Source organism: Protopterus annectens, chromosome 9.part0 (assembly GCF_019279795.1).
Source record: "Protopterus annectens isolate FY-2018-M chromosome 9.part0, PAN1.0, whole genome shotgun sequence".
Taxonomy (NCBI): domain Eukaryota; kingdom Metazoa; phylum Chordata; order Ceratodontiformes; family Protopteridae; genus Protopterus; species Protopterus annectens.
Window position 1 is genome coordinate 1,942,864,687 of NC_056743.1, and position 24,872 is coordinate 1,942,889,558.

Below are 24,872 nucleotides of genomic sequence, written 5' to 3' on the forward strand. Positions count from 1 at the left end.
AAATCAGAAAAGAGATGATTCTGCAATGGCAAAATTTGAGAAAAATTAGTGTGACAACAATGACAAAGGACAGAGCTTCAAATGCAAGCTATAAAAAAGCAAGTAATATGAAAAAAACAGCTAACTGGTGCATAGGTATTGGATGGATACGTTCTTACATGTTTGAATTTGGCTCCAATAAGGAGGATAGGTTTGAGAATCTACTGGAAGACATTTTGCAGAAGGTGGCTATCACGTAGTAGGGAGTTTCCAGTTTGAAATGTGGACAGGCTTCTTCAGTGAGAGGATAGTGTGGCACAAAACGTTCTTCTTCAGGGGTAAATTTATTACAGATCAGAAACAGAGTTAACAGGCAAGATAGACAACATGGGAAAGAAAAGCATAGCTATGGAGAAGTAGCTGTATAACAAACACTGGATGAGAAATTAAAAAACAGGTCCTGTCTGCCCAAGATCCTGGTTGCTCTGGTGAATACAAAAGATCGGGATGCACTTGTCGAAAGGGGTAGACGATCACAGGTGTCTTGGCCAAATTTCTCATGGTCAATTTGAATACCATCTTGGGTCTCCTCCAAAAACAGGCCATTGGTCCAGTGGAACTAATCTGGTCAACAAAGTGTAAATAAACAAATCAACTTGCGGACTTCAACAGGCAACACAGCCATCAAGTATCAGCAAAATCTCCTGCATGTTTGAGTCTCACAAACAAATATCCAAGTCTTCCCTCAAATGATCGTGTTTAAACAGTAACGAAACAGAAATGAGGACCAGTACTGCACAGCAAACTAGACAAGGTAAGAGTAAGAGAAAACTAGAATGTATGTGTGCATGTGTATGTGTGCTCACGCTTGTATGTGTGCATGTGTATGTGTGCTCACGCTTGTATGTGTGCATGTGTATGTGTGCTCACGCTTGTATGTGTGCATGTGTATGTGTGCTCACGCTTGCATGAAAGACAATAGAAAAACCAGGCGCTTGTTTGAGACAGAGACAAAATAGTTCATAGGTGTTTACTAGGCTAACAAACACATGGGTCTTTTTAAGCCTAGCCATGCATCCCAAATCTCTGACAAGTTCTGATACCCTTGATAAGTGTAAGCAGGAGCCTGGGAGGGGAACCATTTACAAGTTGCCCATGTCCAATAGAGACATAGGCGCCAAACCAGGGGGGAATCTCAACTGTCCAAGTGGCACCTGACTTGGTCTAGGGAGGAACTCTGCTTCACATGGATGGGGAGCCTGTTCCATAGATGGGGTAGTCTCTGGAATACATACCTTTCTCTCCAGCAGGTCCCATTTATATCACAGGCAAGGTTTTAAGTCCTTAGAATGGGTAATTCTGGTGCGGTTTGTTTTGTGGTTATACAGGAGGTCGATCAGAGTGGGATCTGACAATGCTCGGTATGCCAGGCATAGATCTCCCTTCAAAAGCCTGTAGGAGACAGAATATAGGGATAGGGCCTTCAGGTGGTCACAGGACATTTTACTTGCGCCCTGTATTCTTTCAGAAAGTAACCTCTGTGGATGTTCCAATTGTTGGATATGCCTGGTTAGGTACATACTAAAGTGGGCATTGTACTCAATGATAGGTCTGAGGAATCTGGAGTACAATGGAACAATGACTACCTTGGACTTAGATGCCATACCTTTGTAAGTTGTGCAACACAGAACGATTTCCTCACTACTGTACACACATGACGGTCAAAGGCTAGATTACTGTTTGTGTGTCCCTAACTCCCTGATTACTGAGTCAACTCTACGGGGAGTGTTGTCAATATGATAGTTACCAGGGATGGATGACTTCCCAAAGGACACTTATGCATTTCTTGGCATTTAATTTTATTCCATGGCTCTGGCACCAGTTGTTTGTCTGTGTCAGCCCCTCCTGGACAACATTTGTGTCAGTGTGGGACTCCGTGACAGCTACTAATTTGCAATCATCTGCAAATTTAGTCAGCCAGAGACCACTGACATTGGCCTTGACTTCTGAGAAGTAAATGCCAAAGAGGAGTGGTCCAAGGAATGATCCTCGAGGGACTCCACTTGTGACTGGCCTCTTTGTAGCAGTGGACTCCCCAATTCTAACTTCCTGCGTTCTGTCTGTGAGCCAGTTGGCTATCCACCGGGTGACATGCAAGTTTGTACCCAACCTCTCGAGTTTGTCAACAATGCCCGAGTGGGATGTTGTGTCAAATGCCTTGGCCAGGTCAAGGTAGGCAATGTGAACAATTTTGCCTCATCCATTGCTTTGCTTACCTTATCAAAGAAGTCCACCAAATTGAGTAGGCATGATCTGCCCTTGACGAAACCAAACTGGGTTGGGTCCAGTGTCTGGAGGTTTACTACAGCTCTACTGAACTTTTCCATAATAATTATTTCCATGGCTTTACATATAAGACTAGCGAGACTTATGGGTCTATAGTTTTCAGGGTCTGTAGATGGTCCACTTTTGCGCAGAGGGATGATTGTCATCATTCTCCATTCATGAGGCACAATGCCTGTTTGGAGGCTACAGTTAAATAGTAATTCCAGAGGCCCTGGTAGGTCATGTTTCACGCTATTTAGAAGGCATCCTGGGATATTGTCTTGGCCCATTGATGCACTGTTCTTGGTCTTGGAGAGGGAGCATTAAGGACCTGTTCCCTAGTGTTGGTAAGGGGAGTTATATTTGATAGTATTTCCTGAGGGAAGGTTGACTGGGAGAGAGGGGTAAAGTTGGAGCTGAATTTAACAGCCAGGAGGTTTGCTATATCTTCAGGCTCATTATAGGTGGCTCCATTTACAATGAGCTCTGCACACAATTGTGCATTGGTTTTGAGGATGCAGACATAGCTAAAGAATGCCCTGTGGTTGCCCTTGGCCTGGGGAGCCAAACTTACCTCAAATTTGGCTTTGGTAGACTATTTGTCCTCTGAGTTGTTTACTTAGTTTGATGAGAGTGCTTTTATCCTGCTGGGTGCTGCACCTCCTATTGTTTGCCATGATTTTCTTCCTTCTGTTATACAGCCTATTGATTTTGTGAGTCCACCAGGTGGCTTGTTTTTTTAATTAGTTCTGTACTTCTTCCTGGTGGATACAGCTGCCTCTATGCAGCTATTAATATGCTTGTACAGCATTTCTCTGAACAGTTCTGCATAGGCAGTGTTCGCAGGGTTTATGGGGGAATGACATTTTGCCATGTTATCACTTAATAGCTGGAGATTAGCCTTAGAGTAGTTCCTGAATATTCCCGGTTTAGCTGGGGGTCCAGGTTTTATTTTTTACTTCAAAGGAGACCATTCTGTGGTCAGACTTTACCAAAAAAAACATTACAGTAGAGGGCGTACAGCACTCTCCCATATTACTGGGGATCAGATCTAGTATGGTTGCACCCCTGGTTGGTGTATTGAGTATCTGGTCCAGGGAGTTTGTGTTTACAAAATCCAGGAAATCTCTGTGCATGTACATTTGGTGTTATATAGGATTCCCAGTTAATAGTGGGGTAATTAAAGTCACACATGAATACGGTATCGGTTTGGATGGTGAAGGTTTCTAATAAGTTTGAATACATGGTATGGGTTTCCTGGGTCATACAGGGGGATGTATAGCTTGCAAGGAAGTGGTATTGGATTTTGCCTATGGTGATTTGAACATGGAGCAGCTCAAGTGCATTGTCCTGTTTCACCAGTCTTGAAGTATATTTATTTTTGATATAAAGAGAAATACCTCCACCTTTAATCCCTGCCTGCGAAATAGCTGGTCTACATGTGTGGAAGGCATTATAACCTTGCACTGTTGGTATGCGTTCCGTGGCTTTAAACCATGTCTCAGTGACCGCATAGATGTCACCATTCTCTAGGGTGAAGACAGCTTCTAAGCAATGGAATTTTTTCTGTTTAGACTCCTAGCACTGAGGAGGATTGCAAACATTAAAAGAAAACACAAGAATGGGTGACATGAATAACTATCTACATAAACTAGAACTAGAGTGGATTCTCAGAACAGGAGCACACAGGGAACCAGGTATTAATAATTACTTATCACTAAAACCAATTTTGAAATAACAATGTAGTTTCATTAGTAGTGTAACATACTTGTGTTCAAGAAATACTTCATTATAGAGTAATATTTTCAGAACGAAGATTGTATGAAGTATTGTACAAACAATAATTTTTATTTGAACTTTTTTAAACATTATTTGTATGTACATTTAATAGATTAAGGTAATAATTAATGTAATTTTAATTTGATTTAATAGAACACTAGCAATCTTGATGTCACACACTCATGCATAATTGACTTTAATTTAATTATAATACATCAAAAGGAGTTTAGATTTAAATATATATCCAAAAACACTAATATAGTACGACTTTAATACTTATAAATATAAGTTGATACCACTATGATGCTCTTCACATGTTGATAGGTATATCGCGAGACAATCTCATATATATGTATTATATTAGTAATGATGTATTTAAAATTGTTTTTGAAGCAGTTTTATACTTTACAATACATGATATGTTTCCAATATTTAATATCTAAATTAATTAAGTGAACAGACGTAAATATTAATTCTTATACATTTAATTATGATATTCATTTTTCGGTATATATTTTATAACATAAGTAGTTATAGGAATAGCTCTATGAGGTTATTGATTAAATAAGTGAAGTTGGCAGATTATTTATTGAAATTTTATATACAGATTTGTGTTATACAGATACATGTATTAATATAGAGTGAACTTCTAGTATTTTTAGAATATATTTACAACATTTATTTAGAGATATAAGAAATATTAACTTCATGAACATATATCTTTATTGTTATCTTGTTTTTTATAATTAAGAGACCATAGAATTATATCTTATATTAAGCTTTATGTACATTAAGGTTTACACATAAAACAATATAGCTAATAAGGTTTTCTTAAACAAGCTTATGGTTCCCGCACATTATGTAGTTTAGGCTTACAATGTATTTAATATAAGCAACAAGATAGTTCTGACGATTGAATTAGTAGAATAAAAACAATATGTAAACAAGTATTAAATTTTTTATTTTAAATTATAGCGCACAAAGATAAGCACATAAAAGACAAGTAATCCACTAGGTATTTTGAAAAACTGCTTTTTGAGAACAACACCTACTGTGTTTAATAGTACACGAGAAAAAATATGAATTTATACTCTCGATGTTCTTTAATTCCATTATGCATAGTATACAATGTTAGCGAAATGCAAACCAGCACTTTAGAAGTAACGATAAATGATTCACTATTTAAGCGCTAATGAGTCCAGACTATGATGTTTAACGAAAGTTAAATTATTAGATAGGACCTTAGGTTTGATGCTTATTTAATACACTTCTCATATGTTAGTTGAACTATAGATCAATTGATTCATTATATTGTTATACACATGTACTACGAAAGCTTTTTATAAATAGAATAGGAATAAAAACTTGACATAAGTTATATGAAGTGTATGAGAACGAACAATGAATAAATGAATGGAAAACTATGCATAACATATATTAACATATTAGAATTTTTATAAAGTTGAATAAGTTTTTAATAATAATTTTTTAAAGAATTTAGGAATAATAGTTAGAATATGAAATGTGACTATTTAAGATTTTGCTAGGACTTTGAAATAAACTGTTATTGTATTTGCACAGAAGAAATGAGCTGCATCTTTAAAGTCCTGTTTGACTTATTACTTAACAAGCTCTTAATTGATATGATTAAGAATTATCTAAAACTGTATAAAAAGGTCTCAGTGACTTGTGTTAGTAGATCTGATGAAGCGTGCGCTCAAGCACGTGAAAGCGCTTATCTTCTGCAGTTTTATGGAATAAAAGAATTTTACTGATTATTTTGGACTTCTCGTGGTGTATCCTGACTACTGTTCTACTTACTTGAACTCCTAGCACTGAGTAATACCTTTCGATTTTCTTGGTTTTGATTTGCTATGTTGGAAGTATTTTCAGTTTGGCATTGCCCAAAAAAGGCACTATGGGGGAAGACAATGTTTTAGCTAATATTTGAAAGCCTAGAGGGGAGAGGTGCAGACCATCCGTGACAAAGCAGCGTGGTCTGTTGGCCATCTCCTTCCATCCTGACAAATACTGCACCCCTTTAGAAGGACAGTAGAAACTAAGTCAATTATTAAAGTCCAACATCTTTTGTTCGTATTGTGGCATCATCCTTGGAGAAGGTAAAATGCTGCTCAATGCTAGGCTCATACCAGCCTGAGTCACATATTCTGAGAGCTGATGTCTCTCTTCATATGGCAGCCCAGTACATCAGATTAAGAAAAAGAAGCTTACAAACCTTTGTGAAAACACACAGCAAATGTGACGTCCAGCAGAGAGTACAATGCATTCTGCTGCTCAAACTCAAAAGGCAGGAGCATAAGACATACAGAAAAATACCTCAGCCACTGCACTTGCCAGCCAGCAAGCAACATACTATTGTGGTCCATTACAGGAAAATGAGATGTGGCTCCACAGAAAGGGGACACACACCCTCTCCATAGGGTGATAAGGAATGCCAAACACCAGTGGAAATGAATGGGCCAACTAAGGCGGGCGTGAGCTTTGCCATGCCAATCTGTATATAAACAAAAACTTTTACAAACGGTGTAATACATTATCAAAAAGGAACAGCAGCAGTATGAGCCCTTTTGGCAAACCAGGAAAGAGGCTGCAGACAAAAGCAAAATATCCATATTATAAATTTCATCACAGACTGTGCTTACCTCCTTCAGCTGCACCCCATTATCCAAGACAGACTGAACCAAGCCTATCGCTGCATCATGTGACAGAGCATTGAGGTTGTACTTAGACCTATAAACAAATGCAGTACAAGGGGAAAAGAAACAGGCATGGTTTACATGTTTACCAGTAAATAATAAAAACAATGCATAATATCAGGTAGGGACATACCTTTGTTGCATGCTGGTAGAGATGTAATTTGGGGAGAGCACCTGCAGTGCCCACCCAATGAAATCCTTGGCTGCATCCACCTTAGCAAACAGTTTCTCTCTTTCATTTTCAGACAGCGTCTTGGAGTCTAAAGAGAAAAGTTGAAAGAAATAGTCACTGCATTATCACTTCACAGACTGCTACCCCTTTACAAATGTTGCATTTATCATGGCAATCTACTCACTTTTCATAGCATAACACTTTATTGCTCTACACAAGACCAGAGCTGCTGGTCACATGTGGCTACTGTGGCAGACATAGGAGGGCACACCAGTATGCAACATTTCTCACCCTTTCCCATTTATGATGGCTCAGGGAAAATATGTAATGGTGTGACAATGCTGTTCCTCACTCTCCACCCCTCATCCAACAAAGCTACATCACTGCATGTGTGGGTAAATCTGGTTCCCATTAACAGTCCGTGCAGGCAACACAAGTGAGCCTTACACACACCGACAACCAAATAAATAAAATGACTAGCTGTACTGTCAGCTTAGTTTGGCACTAAACTTGGCTCTCGTTAAAAAGGGCTGCCAGTAGAACTAAAAGAGATGAAAGTACATTTTTGGAGGGGTGCATTAAAATATAAATGCATCTGTATGACCCTACTGGCCCAGAGGAAACCATTCATCTATGATGCTGATGTGGATTCAAAAGCAGATAAGCCAAAAGAATAAAGAAACAATACTGTGCTTCCAGAGGCAAAATGGGAAAGGATGACTAAAAAAGAAGTTATGTACTCACCATAACATTCCATGTTTGTAGTCCATCTCGTCCTTCATTCTTACATATGGGATCGGAGCCAATCCTCAGCTCCGACTCAGCCTATTAACAAGCTCGAAGTCTTCTAGTTGGCTCGTGGCTAGGTAGGTATCCCATGGTGCACCAGTACAATCCCCAGATCTTTTTTGCTGCTAACTAGGAGAAAAAAAATAACAAACCTACAGAAAGAAGCCAATACTAAAAGGTCTCCAGAGAATAACAACAATATTTTCTGTCTCCAGGTACTTCCAGGATGTGGGTAGGAGGGTGGGTTTGTAAGAATGAAGGCGAGATGGACTACAAACATGGAACGTTATGGTGAGTACATAACTTCTTTATGTTCTGTAGTCCTATCTCGCCTTCATTCTTACATATGGGACAGCGTCCCTAGCACCTAACTCTTGGGTGGCTCAAGGAAAAATACTGCAGAGTACAGTGGAACCAAAGGATGCTCTACCCCTGGAGGTTAAGTCCAATTTGTAATGAGTAATAAAGGTGTGTGGGGTAGCCCAAGTTGCTGCTGCATAAATATTATCACGTGGGACGCTGGCCTGAAAGGCTGCAGAGGTAGACTGAGATCTCATAGAATGAGACTTGATTTTGAAAAGTAAAGGTCTACCCTCAGAGGTGTAAATGTAAGCTATACAGCTAGAAATCCAATTTGAGAGAGTCACTTTGGAAACTGGTAAACCTAACCTGGATTCGGAGAAGGAAATAAATAATTGATCTGATTTCCTGAATTCCTTCATCCGGTGCAAATAAAAACATAATTGTCTATGGAAATCCAAGTGATAAAATAAGAAGTTATGTACCTACCATAACGTTCCATGTTAGTTGTCTTCTTCTTGCCTTCTTTCTTGCTGGATGGGTTCGGAGCCGATCCTCGGCTCCGACTCGGCCATCTTCAAAAGCTCGAGAGCTGCTTACTGGCTCGAGGCCCTATATCCCATGATGCCTGGCGCTAGATACCCAGATCTCATTTCGTAAGTCTAACTGCAGACATAATAATAAAGGAATTCTGTCCTAGAGTGCATAAATCCTACTGAAGAGACTACTAATCAGAAGGAATAGCCAGAGAAGACTCAGCCAGTGATAAAAAAAATAAGGAACTCTTCTCAGTCTACTAGGATAGGGGGATGGAGGGTGGGACGCAAGAAAGAAGGCGAGAAGAAGACAACCAACATGGAACGTTATGGTAGGTACATAACTTCTTAATGTTAAGTTGTCTATCATCTCGCCTTCATTCTTGCTGGTTGGGACAGCGTCCCTAGCACCTCAATCCTGGGTGGCTCATCGGAACAGACTCTTCAGAACAGTGGAACCAAAATCAGCTCTGCTCCTGAAGGCCACGTCCAGCTTATAATGTGAAATGAAGGTATGAGGCTTGGCCCATGTAGCTGCCACACAAATAGTTTCCATTGGCAATCTTGCCTGAAAAGCCACTGAAGTAGCTAGAGCTTTAGTGGAGTGACCTTTTGGTCTAGCAGGAAGCTCTTTATTCCTTAGTTGATATATCAATGTAATAATAGACGTCAACCACCTAGATAAAAGTTACTTTGGACACTGGTAGACCTTGTTTACCCTCAGCATAGGACAGGAACAGCTGGTATGATTTTCTGATTTGCTTAGTTCTATGCAAGTAAAAACGTAACCGTCTATGAACATCCAACTGATGCAATTTGTACTCCGCCTTGTTGGAATAATTTGGAAAAAACACAGGGAGATCAATAGACTGATTCAAATTATTCTCAGAAGAAACCTTTGGAAGGAAGGAAGGAAGGAAGGATTAGTCCTGAGAGAAACTCTGTCATTGTGGAAAACTAGATAAGGAGGGCGAACACAAAGAGCCTGAAGTTCAGAAACTCTTCTGGCTGAAGTAATTGCAACCAGAAGGGTTTCCAAGAAAGAAACTTCAAAGAACAAGAAGCTGCAGGTTCAAAAGGTGGCAATATCAAGGAAGCTAAAATCAAATTTAGATCCCACGAAGGTGGGGAATCTCTCACTGGGGGCCTGAGTAAAGTAGTCCCTTTGAGAAAAGCTTTACAAAGCTTATGAGACATAATACTAGTATCTGATAGGCCTGTATGAAAGTTTGAAATTGCAGCTAACTGAACTCTAATCATGGCAGAAGAAAATCCAACATGAAAAAGTTCCGCTAAAAAATCCAAAATATGGTGCACAGGGGCTGAAAAGGGATCTATATTTCTAGTCTCTGCCCAGAAAGTGAAACGCTTCCACTTACTAGCATAAGTCTTTCTAGTGGTAGACTTATGCGATGATAAGATGATTTCACGCACCGAATGGGAGATGTTCGGAAGCCTGGCTAAGGTCAGAAGTGGAGCAATCAAGCAGTGAGAGCTGGAGAGATTGAAGGGATTGGTGCAGCCCGCCTGATTGATGGATCAGGAGGTCTGGAACTGGGTCCAGGGCTGCTCCAGAAGGTGATGATGCAGGAACGGGAACCAAATTTGTCGAGGCTAGTAAGGGGCAATGAGGATCATCTTGCATCCCAATGCGGTAGCTTTCTGTATTAGTTTGGGAATCAGGGGAAACGGAGGGAATGCATAAAGAAGTCCCTGAGGCCAATCGTGAACTAGAGCGTCTCTGGGGGAGCGTCCGGGAAGAGGGAGGAAAGAGAAGAAATTGTTGCACTTGCTGTTGAAGGGGGTGGCAAAAAGGTCGCAGCAAGGCTGACCCCATTTGCAGAAGATTTGGTCCGCCACTGTCTGATTGAGAGACCACTCGTGAGGCATGAGAATTGCTCTGCTCAGCCTGTCCGCTATAACGTTGGACTTCCCGGGGATGTGCTGCTATCAGAAACGTTGAAGAGATCGCCCACTGACAGAGTCTGAGTGCTTCTCGACATAGGGGGTAGGACCTGGTTCCGCCCTGCTTGTTGATGTACCACACTACCGACATATTGTCGGTTTGAATTGCAATGGTCCCGGTGGGAAGAGAGTTCTGAAGAGCTTACAACGCCAAAAGCACGGCCCTCATCTCCAAGACATTGATATGCAGATGGTACTCGTGAGGCTGCCAGGTGCCTTGGACTGTTCTGCCCTGAAAATGCCCCCCCCCCACCCGATCAGGGAGGCATCCATGGGCACCGTAGCCACTGAAGGAGGAAGACCAAATGGTCTGCCCTGGGGTACTGAAGGGGAAACCATCCACCAAGCAAGTTGGTTTTTGCATGTCTGTGTGATCATTATCTTGTGAGACATTGGAAGTTGCTGGAAAGACCATTGGGTGAACAGCATCCACTGAAGAATTCTCATATGAAAATGAACAAGGGGAACTAGTATGATAGCCGCTGCCATGAGACCCAAGGTTTTTAGGACGAATCTGGCCTGAATTTTTTTGCATCCTAATAAGACCTGCACATGTCGGCGAATGTCTAACACTCTGTCTAATGGCAGTCTCGCTGACATGTCCTTTGTATTTAAGTTTGCGTCCATAAAGGTAATAGATTGACAAGGCGACAATGCAGACTTTTCAAAATTTATTGTGATACCCTGTTTGGAGCAAGTTTGGATGGTGTAGTCTCTGGCTCGCAGCAGTAAGGAGCCAGTCGTCTAGATATGGAAACACCTAGAATCCTTGCTGTCTCAGGTGAGCGGTAACTACTGCCAAACATTTGGTGAACACCCTGGGGGCTGTTGTGAGACCAAAGGGCAGAGCTCTGAAATGATAATGACTGGCTCCCAGCTGGAAGCAGAGGAATCTTCTGGAGCATCTGTTTATTTTGATATGGTAGTACGCATCCTGAAGATCTATGGAGCACATCCAATTGTCCTGACCCAGAAAGAGTAAAATGGACTGTAGCGTGACCATCCGGAACTTCGTTCTTTGAACAGACCTGTTTAGTCTGCTGAGATCCAGAATGGGTCTCCAGTCCCCTGTCTTTTTTGGTACCAAAAAGAACCATGAGTAAATTCCGGATCCTTGCTGGTCTGCTGGGACTGGCTGGATGGCTCTTTTTCTTAGCAGTTTTGATATTTCTTGAACTGCTTGATCCCTTACATTGGGTGGAACATCTGGAAGGGATTTGTTGGGAATGTAGGGGGTGCAAAAGAAGGGGATTTTGTAGCCTTCGGATATGATAGACAGTACCCATTTGTCTTGTGTTATACTTTGCCAGGCTTTTGGGTACAGCAATAATCTTCCCCCGACTGCCTCCGAAGTTGGACAGCCGGGCAGCACCTCAGGGATGCTGGAAGGGCTTGTCAGAGAAAGATTCTCTGTTGCCCTTATTTTGCGTACCCCCTCTGCCCCGAGGGCGGCGTCTATTGTTGCTCCCTCCTCTGCCCCTGGAGGGGAACTCTCCATGTGTGTCAGGCACGGCTCCCTGGGGTTTCCGGAACCACATCTTCCCACTCTTCTGACCTTTGGGATACGGTCTTGAAGGAGTGGAAAAACAGACTCCCACAGCATTGAGAGAGTCTTGCCCTCCTGCTCACACCTGGTAAGGGTATCCCTCACCTGTGGTCCAAAAAGAGCAGAACCATCAAAGGGGGTGTTGGTGAAAGACGCCCTGAAGGGTTCCACAAAGTTACATAATTAGAAGTTATGTACCTACCATAACGTTCCATGTTAGTTGTCTTCTCTCGCCTTCTTTCTTGCTGGATGGGTTCGGAGCCGATCCTCGGCTCCGACTCGGCACTTGCTTTAGCTTGAGAACTCCTTTTACCAGCTCGAGGCAACCCTATATCCCATGATGCAAGGCGGGACTACCTCAGATCTCGTTTGGTAGCTAACCTACCCTGCTAAGGACTAACCTAACATATTTAGGAAACTCAAGTTCATAATAAAGAGTCCTCTAATGAAGGCTCAGGAGGAAACAACCTGATAGGAACTCTTCAAGATCTGTCCAGGCCAGGGGGAAGGAGGGAGGGACGCAAGAAAGAAGGCGAGAGAAGACAACTAACATGGAACGTTATGGTAGGTACATAACTTCTAAATGTTAAGTTATGTACCGCCTTCAATCTTGCTGGATGGGACCGCGTCCCTAGCACCTGTATCCCGGGTGGCTCAATGGAACAGACTCTTGAGAACTGTGGAACCAAAACTGGCCCTGTCTCTGGAGGCCAAGTCTAACTTGTAATGAGAAACAAAAGTATGAGGAGTGGCCCAAGTAGCTGCTGCACAAATGGTATCAATGGGTAGTCTATCCTGAAAGGCTGCAGAAGTGGATAGACTCCTGGTTGAGTGAGCTTTCGGTTTAGAAGATAGTTGCTTGCCTCTGAGAGAGTACACATAGGAAATGGTGGAAGACAACCATCTGGATAAGGTCACTTTAGACACTGGGAGACCCATCCTGTTTTCTGCATAGGAGACAAATAATTGGTCCGATTTCCTGAATTGCTTCGTTCTATGCAAATAGTACCTGAGCTGACGATGGACATCCAAACAATGAAGCTTTTGTTCAGCTCTGTCAGAATAGTTTGGGAAAAAGACTGGAAGATCTATGGATTGATTAATATTGGTTTGAGACACAACTTTGGGGAGAAAGGACGGGTTCGTTCTTAAGGATACCCTGTCCTTATGAAAAACCAAGTAAGGGGAACGGATGCAGAGAGCTTGAATCTCGGAAACCCTTCTTGCTGAAGTTACAGCCAGCAAAAATATAGTTTTCCAGGTCAATAATTTCAAAGAACATGAAGCAGACGGTTCGAAGGGAGGTAACATCAAGGATGCCAACATTAAATTTAGATCCCATTGCGGAGGAGGATGCTTTATCGGCGGTTTTAGGAGAAAAACTCCCCTCAGAAAGGCCTTGCATAATCTATGAGACATAATGTTATTATCATGCAAGCCAACATGATACTTGGAAATAGCAGCCAGTTGAACTTTAACTGAAGATGAAGAGGATCCTGACTGAAAAATCTCAGCCAGGAAATCTAAAACAGAATGCACAGGAGCAGTAAAGGGATCAATATTTCTGGAATTTGCCCAAATAGAAAAACGTCGCCACTTGCTAGCATAAACAGTTCTGGTGGACAACTTTAGCCAAACCCTTCTGAGGTTTATTTGATTTTTGAACCATGGCATTCATAGCCAAAAGAGCTTCCACCTGGTTTAAAGCCTCCGTCCATTGATTTTTTGGAAGGTCTGGCCATCCGCTTGGCCTAGGCAAGGTATGAAAATGAATTTGTAACCTCTTAAAACCACATCCAAAACCCATTTGTCTTGGGTTATTTGAGTCCAATTTTGATACAAAAGAGAGTTTTCCTCCGAGAGGGGCTTCCAGGGAAGAAGTTTCTGTAGCCCCACAGAGGGAGTCATTGAGTTTGTTTCCTTTGAGATTGTGACCTGTCCTCTCCTCCCCTAGGGGTGGAAGCAGTCCACTGTCTTGGTCTATAAGCAGCTTGTGATTGAGGCCTCCTCTGAACGCCTGTATCTACCCCTCTGAGGCCTGTCTGAAGTGGAAAGGACCAATTTTTTGAAGGCCAATTCCTGCTAAATCTAAGAGGCTGTACTTGTAAGAAATCTTTAACTGTTTGCATGGATTTCGCCTTATCCTCCATCTTTTTAATCACCTCTTCAGCTTTTGATCCAAACAAAACATTATGCTGAACAGGAGCATCCAGTAATTTTGCCTTTACCTGTTCAGGTAAATTTTGTTCCTTTAGCCATGCAAGCCTCCTAATGACTGTGCCAGAGGTCGCAGCCCTACAAGAAGCCTCCAAGGCATCAAATCCACAGTGTAAACCATGCTTCCCAACCTGTTCAGTGGCATGCAATAAGTCATGTAATTCCTTATCATCTGCACAGGCAGAAATGGAAGTAAGCTTTTGTTTTAAGACAGACAATAGAAATTGCTGGTATTTAAACATATGAAACTGACAGGTTAAAGCCCTAATGGACAAAGTAGCAGAAGTGTACACCTTTTTGCCCCATCTTTCTAAGGATCGAGAATCCTTTTCAGTAGGAGTAGGATTTTTGGCAGAAGTGGCCTTAGCTCCCTTAGGACCCTGAGAAATGGTTTCAGGGTCAGCAGAAGGGTTCTTGTATAAAAACTGATGGGAATCAGGAACCCTGTAATATCTATCAGGCTTCACAGGAGCAGGAGGAAAAGAGTCAGAGGGTAAGTTAGCCGCCGAAAAGGCATCATCCACAATATCCAAAACAGGAGGAATAGCCAGGGGTCTATGTTGGGAAGAAGAAGAAATTCTCAGCCTTTCTTGGATTCCGAATACTCCTGTCCTTCCCAGTGGAAATGTTCCCTCATTTCATGCAAAGTTTCCCCAAAACAGAAATCCTCAGGGGGAGAAGCTGAAGGAATGGATTCTTCAGCATCAGAATCCTCATAAGGAGGGAAAGAATATTCCTGATCAGAAGAAGAAACTGAGGAAACAGAAGCCTGATCAGAGGAATCGTAAGAAACATCCTGCCTTGGCCTTTTGTCTGGAGGGGGATGAGAACCCCTAATCATAGTAAGTAAATCCTCCGCCATCATGAGTAACTGTTTCTGTGACTTGGGAGCCAGTTCAGATGAAGCCTGTGTAGAAGTCTTTGATTTTGAAGAAGTCTTTGCCTTTGTCTTTGGCTTTGCCTTTATTAGTAGCTGAGTAGGCCTGAAAACCCCTTCGGAAGCCGGTACCTATACAGCGGCTCTGGACCCATCCGAAGGAGCATTGTCCGAAGGTCCTGCAACAGAAATATTTAAAGGCCTGGTTGGCTCCTCTTGAGAGTCCGTTTCGGCCGTCAGTTCTGAAATGGCTGACGACAGGGGCTGCAAAAGCGCCTCATTGACTAAGGCCGAACCTGAAGCTGGCTCCGCTTGTGCACTATCATCAGATTTGGACCTAGGAGGCCTGTCTTTATCCTTGTGACGTTTGTGAACTCTGGTAGCCGGGACCGTATCAGACGACATTTTGTAGTTAAAGCGCCTACCGAAGTAATGAAAAGCAAAATCGTACCTTCGCTTAATTGTACGTTGATTGAATCTAGCACAAAACCGACAACTAGCTACATCGTGGTCAGGGCCCAAGCAAGGAATACAGTAAGAATGAAAATCCTTACGAGGTATTTGCTTCCCACATGAAATACAATTATTAACTTTTTCTGACATTGGAGTGGAGCAAGAAAAAAGTTTCCTCAACGGGGTACTTAGCTTTGAGTGGAGAAGAAAGTCTTCGGACCGAAGTAGATCAGTAAAATTCGTCAGGAGTCAGCCGACCGGCAACTGCGAACTGCCATCACCGCATGGCAAGAAAGACTGGAGAAGATGGCGTCGGCTGTCAGCTTTGTACTCCTGGCGCTCTGACGTCAGGGAGCATGGTTGAACAGCCTACGCCGGACCCAGACTTTGGGATTCTGGCCGACCTGGGGCTGCCTGCCGGCAGGGGAGAACCCTACAGTCATGACTGCAACAGTGAAACACGATGAACATCAGCTGGTCTGATTTTCTGATTTGCTTAGTTCTGTGCAAGTAAAAACGTAACTGTCTATGAACATCCAACTGATGCAATTTGTACTCCGCCTTGTTGGAATAATTTGGAAAAAACACAGGGAGATCAATAGACCGATTCAAATTATTCTCAGAAGAAACCTTTGGAAGGAAGGAAGGATTAGTCCTGAGAGAAACTCTGTCATTGTGGAAAACTAGACAAGGAGGGCGAACACAAAGAGCCTGAAGTTCAGAAACTCTTCTGGCTGAAGTAATTGCAACCAGAAGCTTTTTCCAAGAAAGAAACTTCAAAGAACAAGAAGCTGCAGGTTCAAAAGGTGGCAATATCAGGGAAGCTAAAATCAAATTTAGATCCCACGGAGGTGGGGAATCTCTCACTGGGGGCCTGAGTAAAGTAGTCCCTTTGAGAAAAGCTTTACAAAGCTTATGAGACATAATACTAGTATCTGATAGGCCTGTATGAAAGTCTGAAATTGCAGCTAACTGAACTTTAATTGTGGCAGAAGAAAATCCAGCATGAAAAAGTTCCGCTAAAAAATCCAAAATATGGTGCACAGGGGCTGAAAAGGGATCTATATTTCTAGTCTCTGCCCAGAAAGAGAAACACTTCCACTTACTAGCATAAGTCTTTCTAGTGGTAGACTTATGCGATAAGATGATTTCACTCACCGAATGGGAGATGTTCGGAAGCCTGGCTAAGGTCGGAAGTGGAGCAATCAAGCAGTGAGCTGGAGAAATTGAAGGGATTGGTGCAGCCCGCCTAATTGATGGATCAGGAGATATGGAACTGGGTCCAGGGCTACTCCAGAAGGTGATGATGCAGGAACGGGAACCAAATTTGTCGAGGCCAGTAAGGGGCAATGAGGATCATCTTGCATCCCAATGTGGTAGCTTTCTGTATTAGTTTGGGAATCAGGGGAAACGGAGGGAATGAATAAAGAAGTCCCTGAGGCCAATCGTGAACTAGAGCGTCTCTGGGGGAGTGTCCGGGAAGAGGGAGGAAAGAGAAGAAATTGTTGCACTTGCTGTTGAAGGGGGTGGCAAAAAGGTCGCAGCAAGGCTGACCCCATTTGCAGAAGATTTGGTCCGCCACTGTCTGATTGAGAGACCACTCGTGAGGCATGAGAATTGCTCTGCTCAGCCTGTCCACTATAACGTTGGACTTTCCAGGGATGTGCGCTGCTATCAGAAACCGTTGGGAAGAGATCGCCCACTGACAGAGTCTGAGTGCTTCTCAACATAGGGGGTAGGACCTGGTTCCGCCCTGCTTGTTGATGTGCCACACTACCGACATATTGTCTGTTTGAACTGCAATGGTCCCGGTGGGAAGAGAGTTCTGAAGAGCTTCCAACGCCAAAAGCAGGGCCTTCATCTCCAAGACATTGATATGCAGATGGTACTAGTGAGGCTGCTAGGTGCCTTGGACTGTTCTGCCCTGAAAATGCCCCCCACCCCCCCCCCACCCAATCAGGGAGGCATCCGTGGGCACCGTAGCCATTGGAGGAGGAAGAGCAAATGGTCTGCCCTGGGGTACTGAAGGGGAAACCATCCACCAAGCAAGTTGGTTTTTGCATGTCTGTGTGATCATTATCATGTGAGACATTGGAAGTTGCTGGAAAGACCATTGGGTGAACAGCATCCACTGAAGAATTCTCATATGAAAATGAGCAAGGGAACTAGTATGATAGCCGCTGCCATGAGACCCAAGGTTTTTAGGACGAATCTGGCCTGAATTTTTTTGCATCCTAATAAGACCTGCACATGTCGGCGAATGTCTAACACTCTGTCTAATGGCAGTCTCGCTGACATGTCCTTTGTATTTAAGTTTGCACCCATAAAGGTAATAGATTGACAAGGCGACAATGCAGACTTTTCGAAATTTATTGTGATACCCAGTTTGGAGCAAGTTTGGATGTTGTAGTCTCTGGCTCGCAGCAGGTGATGTCTGGTGGTAGCAGTAAGGAGCCAGTCGTCTAGATATGGAAACATCTGGAATCCTTGCCATCTCAGGTGAGCGGTAACTACTGCCAAACATTTGGTGAACACCCTGGGGGCTGTGGTGAGACCAAAGGGCAGAGCTCTGAACTGATAATGACTGGCTCCCAGCTGGAAGCAGAGGAATCTTCTGGAGTGTCTGTTCATTTTGATATGGTAGTACGCATCCTGAAGATTTATGGAGCACATCCAATTGTCCTGACCCAGAAAGAGTAAAATGGACTGTAGCGTGACCATCCGGAACTTCGTTCTTTGAACAGACCTGTTTAGTCTGCTGAGATCCAGAATGGGTCTCCAGTCCCCTGTCTTTTTTGGTACCAAAAAGAACCATGAGTAAATTCCGGATCCTTGCTGGTCTGCTGGGACTGGCTGGATGGCTCTTTTTCTTAGCAGTTTTGATATTTCTTGAACTGCTTGATCCCTTAGATTGGGTGGAACATCTGGAAGGGATTTGTTGGGAATGTAGGGGGTGCAAAAGAAGGGGATTTTGTAGCCTTCGGATATGACAGACAGTATCCATTTGTCTTGTGTTATACTTTGCTAGGCTTTTTGGTACAGCGATAATCTTCCCCAGACTGCCTCCGAAGTTGGACAGCCGGGCAGCACCTCAGGGATGTTGGAAGGGCTTGTCAGAGAAAGATTCTCTGTTGCCCTCATTTTGCATACCCCCTCTGCCCAGAGGGCGGCGTCTATTGTTGTTCCCTCCTCTGCCCCTGGAGGGGAACTCTCCATGTGTGTCAGGCACGGCTCCCTGGGGTTTCCGGAACCACATCATCCCACTCTTCTGACCTTTGGGATACGGTCTTGAAGGAGTGGAAAAACGGACTCCCACAGCATTGAGAGAGTCTTGCCCTCCTGCTCACACCTGGTAAGGGTATCCCTCACCTGTGGTCCAAAAAGAGCAGAACCATCAAAGGGGGTGTTGGTGAAAGATGCCCTGAAGGGTTCCACAAAGTTACATAACCGCATCCAAGCATGCCTCCTCAAGGCCACGCCTGTGCCTGCGGCCCTACTTGCACCATCAGCTGCATAGGAGATGAGCCGCATGGAGGAGTTTACTACCGAATTAAGAGTCGCCAAGCTGGGAGGCAACCTAAGCCTGGGCCCCCGCAGCTGATGGATCTTGAAGGGTATTGCCTAGCTCTTTAAGGAGATCCCTTTGAAGGCAGGTAAAGTGGCACAAGTAGTTCAGCGACCTCATTGAGAAGGTCATATCTGTTCATCGTCCTAGATGATTCCTTATAAGGGGGATGGACAGACTAAGAAGTTTCAGCCAACTCCTTTTTTGTGGCCGCTGCTACCACCATGGCATCAACGGGAACACCCTTTGTCAGAAATTGCTTGTCCTGTGGTGCAGTAATAAATTTTGTGGATCTTCGGGGGGTTGGTTCCACTGTGTCTGGGGCTGACCACGCCTTCTGAGCCACCACCGACATCAATGGATCGAAAGGCAGACACCCCCAAGAGGTGGAGGGTCGGAAACCAAACGCGTCCAGGAATACAGACTCATCCTCGGAAGGGTTAAGGGTAGTCCAGTTCCCCCTCTGCCTAAGTATCTCAAGGATGTCTGAGAGAGAGACGTCCTCAGAGGGGGACCTCGGGGACCCTTCCGAATCCTCTAAGTCGGTATCTGAAGTGACAGACTCAGGAGAGTCAACATGCTTCCTCTTGCATTTCCTCTGTCGAGGGGGCTCCTCTGAATGATCGGGGAGGCTTCGGAAGAGGAAGATACACCCAATGGGGTGCCCTGGAGCGCTTGTTCCCCACGCTTAGGGTCTGAAGGAGGAGCAGAGGTAGACGCAGGCACCATGGGGGGGAGGAGCCGATGAGGCTGATCATGGGGCTGACTCAGAGGCCAGCACACTCCTCATGACCTACCATGGCATCAACGGGAACACCCTTTGTCAGAAATTGCTTGTCCTGTGGTGCAGTAATAAATTTTGTGGATCTTCGGGGGGTTGGTTCCACTGTGTCTGGGGCTGACCACGCCTTCCGAGCCATCACCGACATCAGTGGATCGAAAGGCAGAGACACCCAAGAGGTGGAGGGTCGGAAACCAAACGCGTCCAGGAATACAGACTCATCCAGGAATACAGACTCATCCTCGGAAGGGTTAAGGGTAGTCCAGTTCATCCTCTGAAGGGTTAAGGGTAGTCCAGTTCCCCCTCTGCCTAAGTATCTCAAGGATGTCTGAGAAAGAGACGTCCTCAGAGGGGGACCGCAGGGACCCTTCCGAATCCTCTAAGTCGGTATCTGAAGTGACAGACTCAGGAGAGTCAACATGCTTCCTCTTGCATTTCCTCTGTCGAGGGGGCTCCTCTGAATGATCGGGGAGGCCTCGGAAGAGGAAGATACACCCAATGGGGTGCCCTGGAGCGCTTGTTCCCCACGCTTAGTGTCTGAAGGAGGAGCAGAGGTAGACTCAGGCACCATGGGGGGGAGGAGCCGATGAGGCTGATCATGGGGCTGACTCAGAGGCCAGCACACTCCTCATGATCTCGAAGGCGCCCCTTCCCGATAGCGGAGAAGGCTCCAGCTCCGAAGAAACCGGAATCCTTCCCGGCACCGAGAGAGACGGCTCCGAAGCCGATGTAGGAGCCAAATTCACCTACGCCGAAGCTCTGAGAGGGAGAACGGGGTCGGACAAGGGTCCGATGCCACTCGCCCCCCTCGGAGCCGACGAGGGAGTCCCAGCGCCCAGATCCCTCCAAGGACGGCACCATGGAGGCGATCGGAGCCAACGACGGAACCGAAAGGATAGGTATCGGCGCCGACAGTTCCACAATCCGAGCCCCAACAAGCTCCGGCTCCGAACGATAAGGGGGGGCTGGATAATATTTTAGCCAGGGCCTGCGATTTTAGAAGCCTGCTCACCACTCTCTCCACATCATGGTGAGATAGTCTAGAAGACCGAGAAGAGTGGGATCGGTGACTTCGCTCCGACTAACAGAGGCGACCCCGGAGCCGAGTGTATCGACTCTAAGGATGGAGATCTACAGCGTTTTCGGCTACCTGATGGTTCCGACACCAGAGTCGGGGCTGACTGGGAGACAGGTACTTCGGATCCAGCCGGAACTGAAGTTGAAGCAGACGCCACACCCGACGACGACTCCGAACTGGGAGCCGATGGCTTTGTTGGCTTGGAGGGTTTCAGTGGCTGGGCCTTAGCCGGTGACCCTTCAGGTTTGAGCAAACCCCTAAGGATTAGCTTATTCCTATGTTCCTGCAGGACTCTAGGACTAAAGCCGTGGCACAACAAACAAGAGTCCTGCAGGTGTAGGGAGCCCAAACAGTAGACACAAGAGGTGTGACCATCCGTCAGTGAAATCTTCTTACAGCATGAGTCACACTTCTTGAATCCAGATACTTTCGTATCTTTGGACATTCCTGTAAAAGGAAATATCAATCGCAGAAAAAGACAACAGAAAGGAAATAGGTAACCAGTAAAACACACAGCACTCAGCGCAAGTTACCACACCCTAACAACACACACACACTATATATCTAAGAAATAGTAAATAAACCCACGGATATATAACAATTTCTAATAAAACTACTATATAAATATTAAAGAACAAGGATTAGCCTCTAACTAAAAACGGCTACCTTGAAGAAAACAAAAGGGGGAGGGGGGAAGGGGAAACTAACAAAAAACGAGTTTCCGAGGAAAAAGAGACTAAAATACAAAAGTTAACTAGAACTACTATTCTAAAGGATAACTACAGTACAAATTTTTATAAAAGCTAATAATAAAATAGAAAAATATGACCCGAGCCAGCAAAAGCAACCTCGCAGCAGAAGCGGCAAACGAGATCTGGGTATCTAGCGCCAGGCATCATGGGATATAGGGGAGCCTCGAGCTAGTAAGCAGCTCTCGAGCTTTTGAAGATGGCCGAGTCAGAGTCAAGGATCGGCTCCGAACCCAACCAGCAAGAATGAAGGCGAGATAGAAAGATAGAAAACTTAACATCCTGTATTCCGCTGCGTTGGAATGATTTGGAAAGAACACTGGAAGTTCTATGGATTGGTTCCAAGTGTTACAGGAACAGACCTTGTGGACAAAGGAGGAAATAGTACGAAGAGATACTCTGTCTTTGTGAAAAATCAGATAAGGGGGTTTAACAGATAATGCTTGTAACTGACACCAGTCTAGCAGATGTAGCGAATTTTAGTCTTCTGTTAAAGTACAAACTTGCAGTTTTAAAAGCACTGTATTTTTCATTTTTTCTGTTTCCTAATTGTGTGTTTCTGAACAGTGTGCTGTGTGTCTCTCTGCAGTTATTTTGCTATATCACTTCTTTGTTATCTGATATTTAACAGCCTAGACGGATTCCTCTGTACTTTAAGTGCTAACCACAAAGTTTGAGAAAACATTTTATGCTCAACTCCTGAGTGACTTGCTTGGCTACGAGCATCTGCATTACAAGCTGAAGCTAAGTGAAACTTGCAGTAGTGAATTTTAGTCTTCTGTTAAGTACAAACTTGCAGTTTTAGAAGTACTGTATTTTCATTTTTTCTGTTAGTTCCCCACCCTCTGCCTGTTCCTGTGTTGCTATTACTGTTAGTGGCGCTGGAATTGCCCGTCCCTCCTGTAAGTCTGCATTAGAACACTCCTCCTGAGTCCATCTCATTTGCTCACTTAACAGAGTACAGTTAGAGCATATTCTGAGTCTAGTGTTCACTCTACTTAATACAGAGAGAAGATTTGAGAAGGCCAGCCCACTTAGGTTCTTCCTTCTTATCTTCTTGCACTTAAAAAAAAAAAAAAGAATTTTTGCACTTTATTCATTTGCTAAAAAAAAAAAAAAAGAATTTTTGCACTTTATTCATTTGCTTTTACTGTATTTGTGTTTCCTCCTACTTTATTTTGCTTTTCTTAAAAGTACTCAATTTTATTTACTCTGCTGCATTTATTACTGCTTGGTCGTAGCCTGATTAAATTGCAACTGTTATTCTAAGTCTTGGTTTAAACACTTGGGCTTCATACATACTGTTTTACATTAAGAAGGTTTGTGGTCTGCACTGCTGCGGCAGGACAAGTAGCGTACATCCTTCTAAGCTGGGAATTGCTGATTGAAGGCCCAGTGTCTGCTATTCTAAAAGTGTATTAGTTCTGGCTTAAGCACTTGGGCTTCAGGCCAGTTATTCTACATTAAGAAGGTTTGTGGTCTGCACTCTTGTGGGAGGAGAGGCTGGATTCTGCCCTTCTGAGCTGGGAATTTCTGGTCACAGGCTTATTGTGACTGCTTATTTGAACTGTTTCTTTCTGAAATTGGTGCGCCTTGTTGCTGTAGCATAGAACAGATTCGGGCCTGCTGAATCTAGCTTTGTTTGTATAACTTGAGCACTGATCCAGGCCATATTTTTGGGGGGAAGGTTCCCCTGCACCCTAGTAAGCAGGGGTGTGCAGTTAGAACTTGTCTGATTGAAGACTGCTGGAACAGGGCTCAGTTTTGAGCTTTTTTCTGGTTAAATGGGTAACTTGTTTAAGTCAGTTTGCTCATTTTCTATTGTTTTATATATATATATATATATATATATATATATATATATATATATATATATACATATATTACACTTTATTCATCTGCTTTCTTCCTACTTTATTAATGGGGACATTGACTACAACTCTGACCTGCAATATATAACAATAAGTATCCCTTTCTGTGCTTTTAAACTGTTTTTTGAGTGTATCTGCTTTATTTTCGGAAAAAAAAAAATATGTATGTATATATATATATATATATATATATATATATATATATATATATATATATATATATATATATGTGTGTATATATATATATATATATATCATATACATATACATATATACATATACATATATACACACACACACACACACACACACACACACACACACACACACACACACACACACACACACACTTCCTTCCCCCCTTTCTAAGCTAGTACAGTCCAGTTTTCGGGTTAGTGCTGAATTCAGGGCTGTGATACAAATCTCTATGTTTGCCCATGCCTTACTTGGACAGAAGGAAGTTTCTCTGTTCACCTGTGAGAGAGGGGAGCTTTGAGCAGCCTATCTGTCCCTGGAGGAGTGGTTTCAGCCCAGAAATTAGTAGTTTATTGGCCATTTTGGGCTAAATTCTATATCTTTCATTTCCCTGCTATAAATACCGTATTTGCACGGTTTTGCGCACCGGACAGCACTGGTTAGCTAGGGTAAAACTATTTCCGGCTCCACAAAGTCTACTCTTCAATTTTTCCCTTGGAACTAGACAAACGTTCAACTTAAGCACTCAAGCCATTCATTTCTCAGTCCGGCACCTGCTCAAAACGTATAGCAAGCACTTATAAACCCTAGTACTAGACCCTCCCGTACTGTACAGAAAGACAAGGTTCTCTATTCGACCTTACCAGCCATCCAGTAAAACAGTTCACTGTACCTATACAGGCATGTCTAAAGGGCAGTTTCAGGTGTACTCTCCAGTCCAACTGGTGAATCTGGGCATTTTGAGGCAATGTTACAACTGCCTCATGTACACAGACAACCCCCTCCTCCTACCACCAAACACGAATACATGCAAGAGATGCAGTTATACAGCCAAACTAGAGGCTAAGCTCTCTCAACCCAAGACTGGGTCAGACAGTCAAGAGGAGAAGGGAAATACTTGCATCACACCACCAGTCTTACATAGACCCATTAAACCAGCACTGGCAAAAAACACACAAATACATGAAAACATACTCG

General features: G+C 43.7%; 1 protein-coding gene across 2 annotated transcripts in view; it reads right to left on the reverse strand.

The window, feature by feature from the left end:
- Nucleotides 1–24,872, reverse strand: part of RNASEH2A (ribonuclease H2 subunit A) — an 859,137-nt gene that overhangs the window by 335,558 nt on the left and 498,707 nt on the right. For both annotated transcript variants that reach the window (XM_044084751.1, XM_044084750.1), the window contains exons 3-4: nucleotides 6,934–7,060; nucleotides 6,747–6,834 (exon numbers count right to left, since the gene is read on the reverse strand). In XM_044084751.1, coding sequence (XP_043940686.1) covers nucleotides 6,747–6,834; nucleotides 6,934–7,060 — 215 coding nt within the window. The remainder of the gene's footprint in view (nucleotides 1–6,746; nucleotides 6,835–6,933; nucleotides 7,061–24,872) is intronic.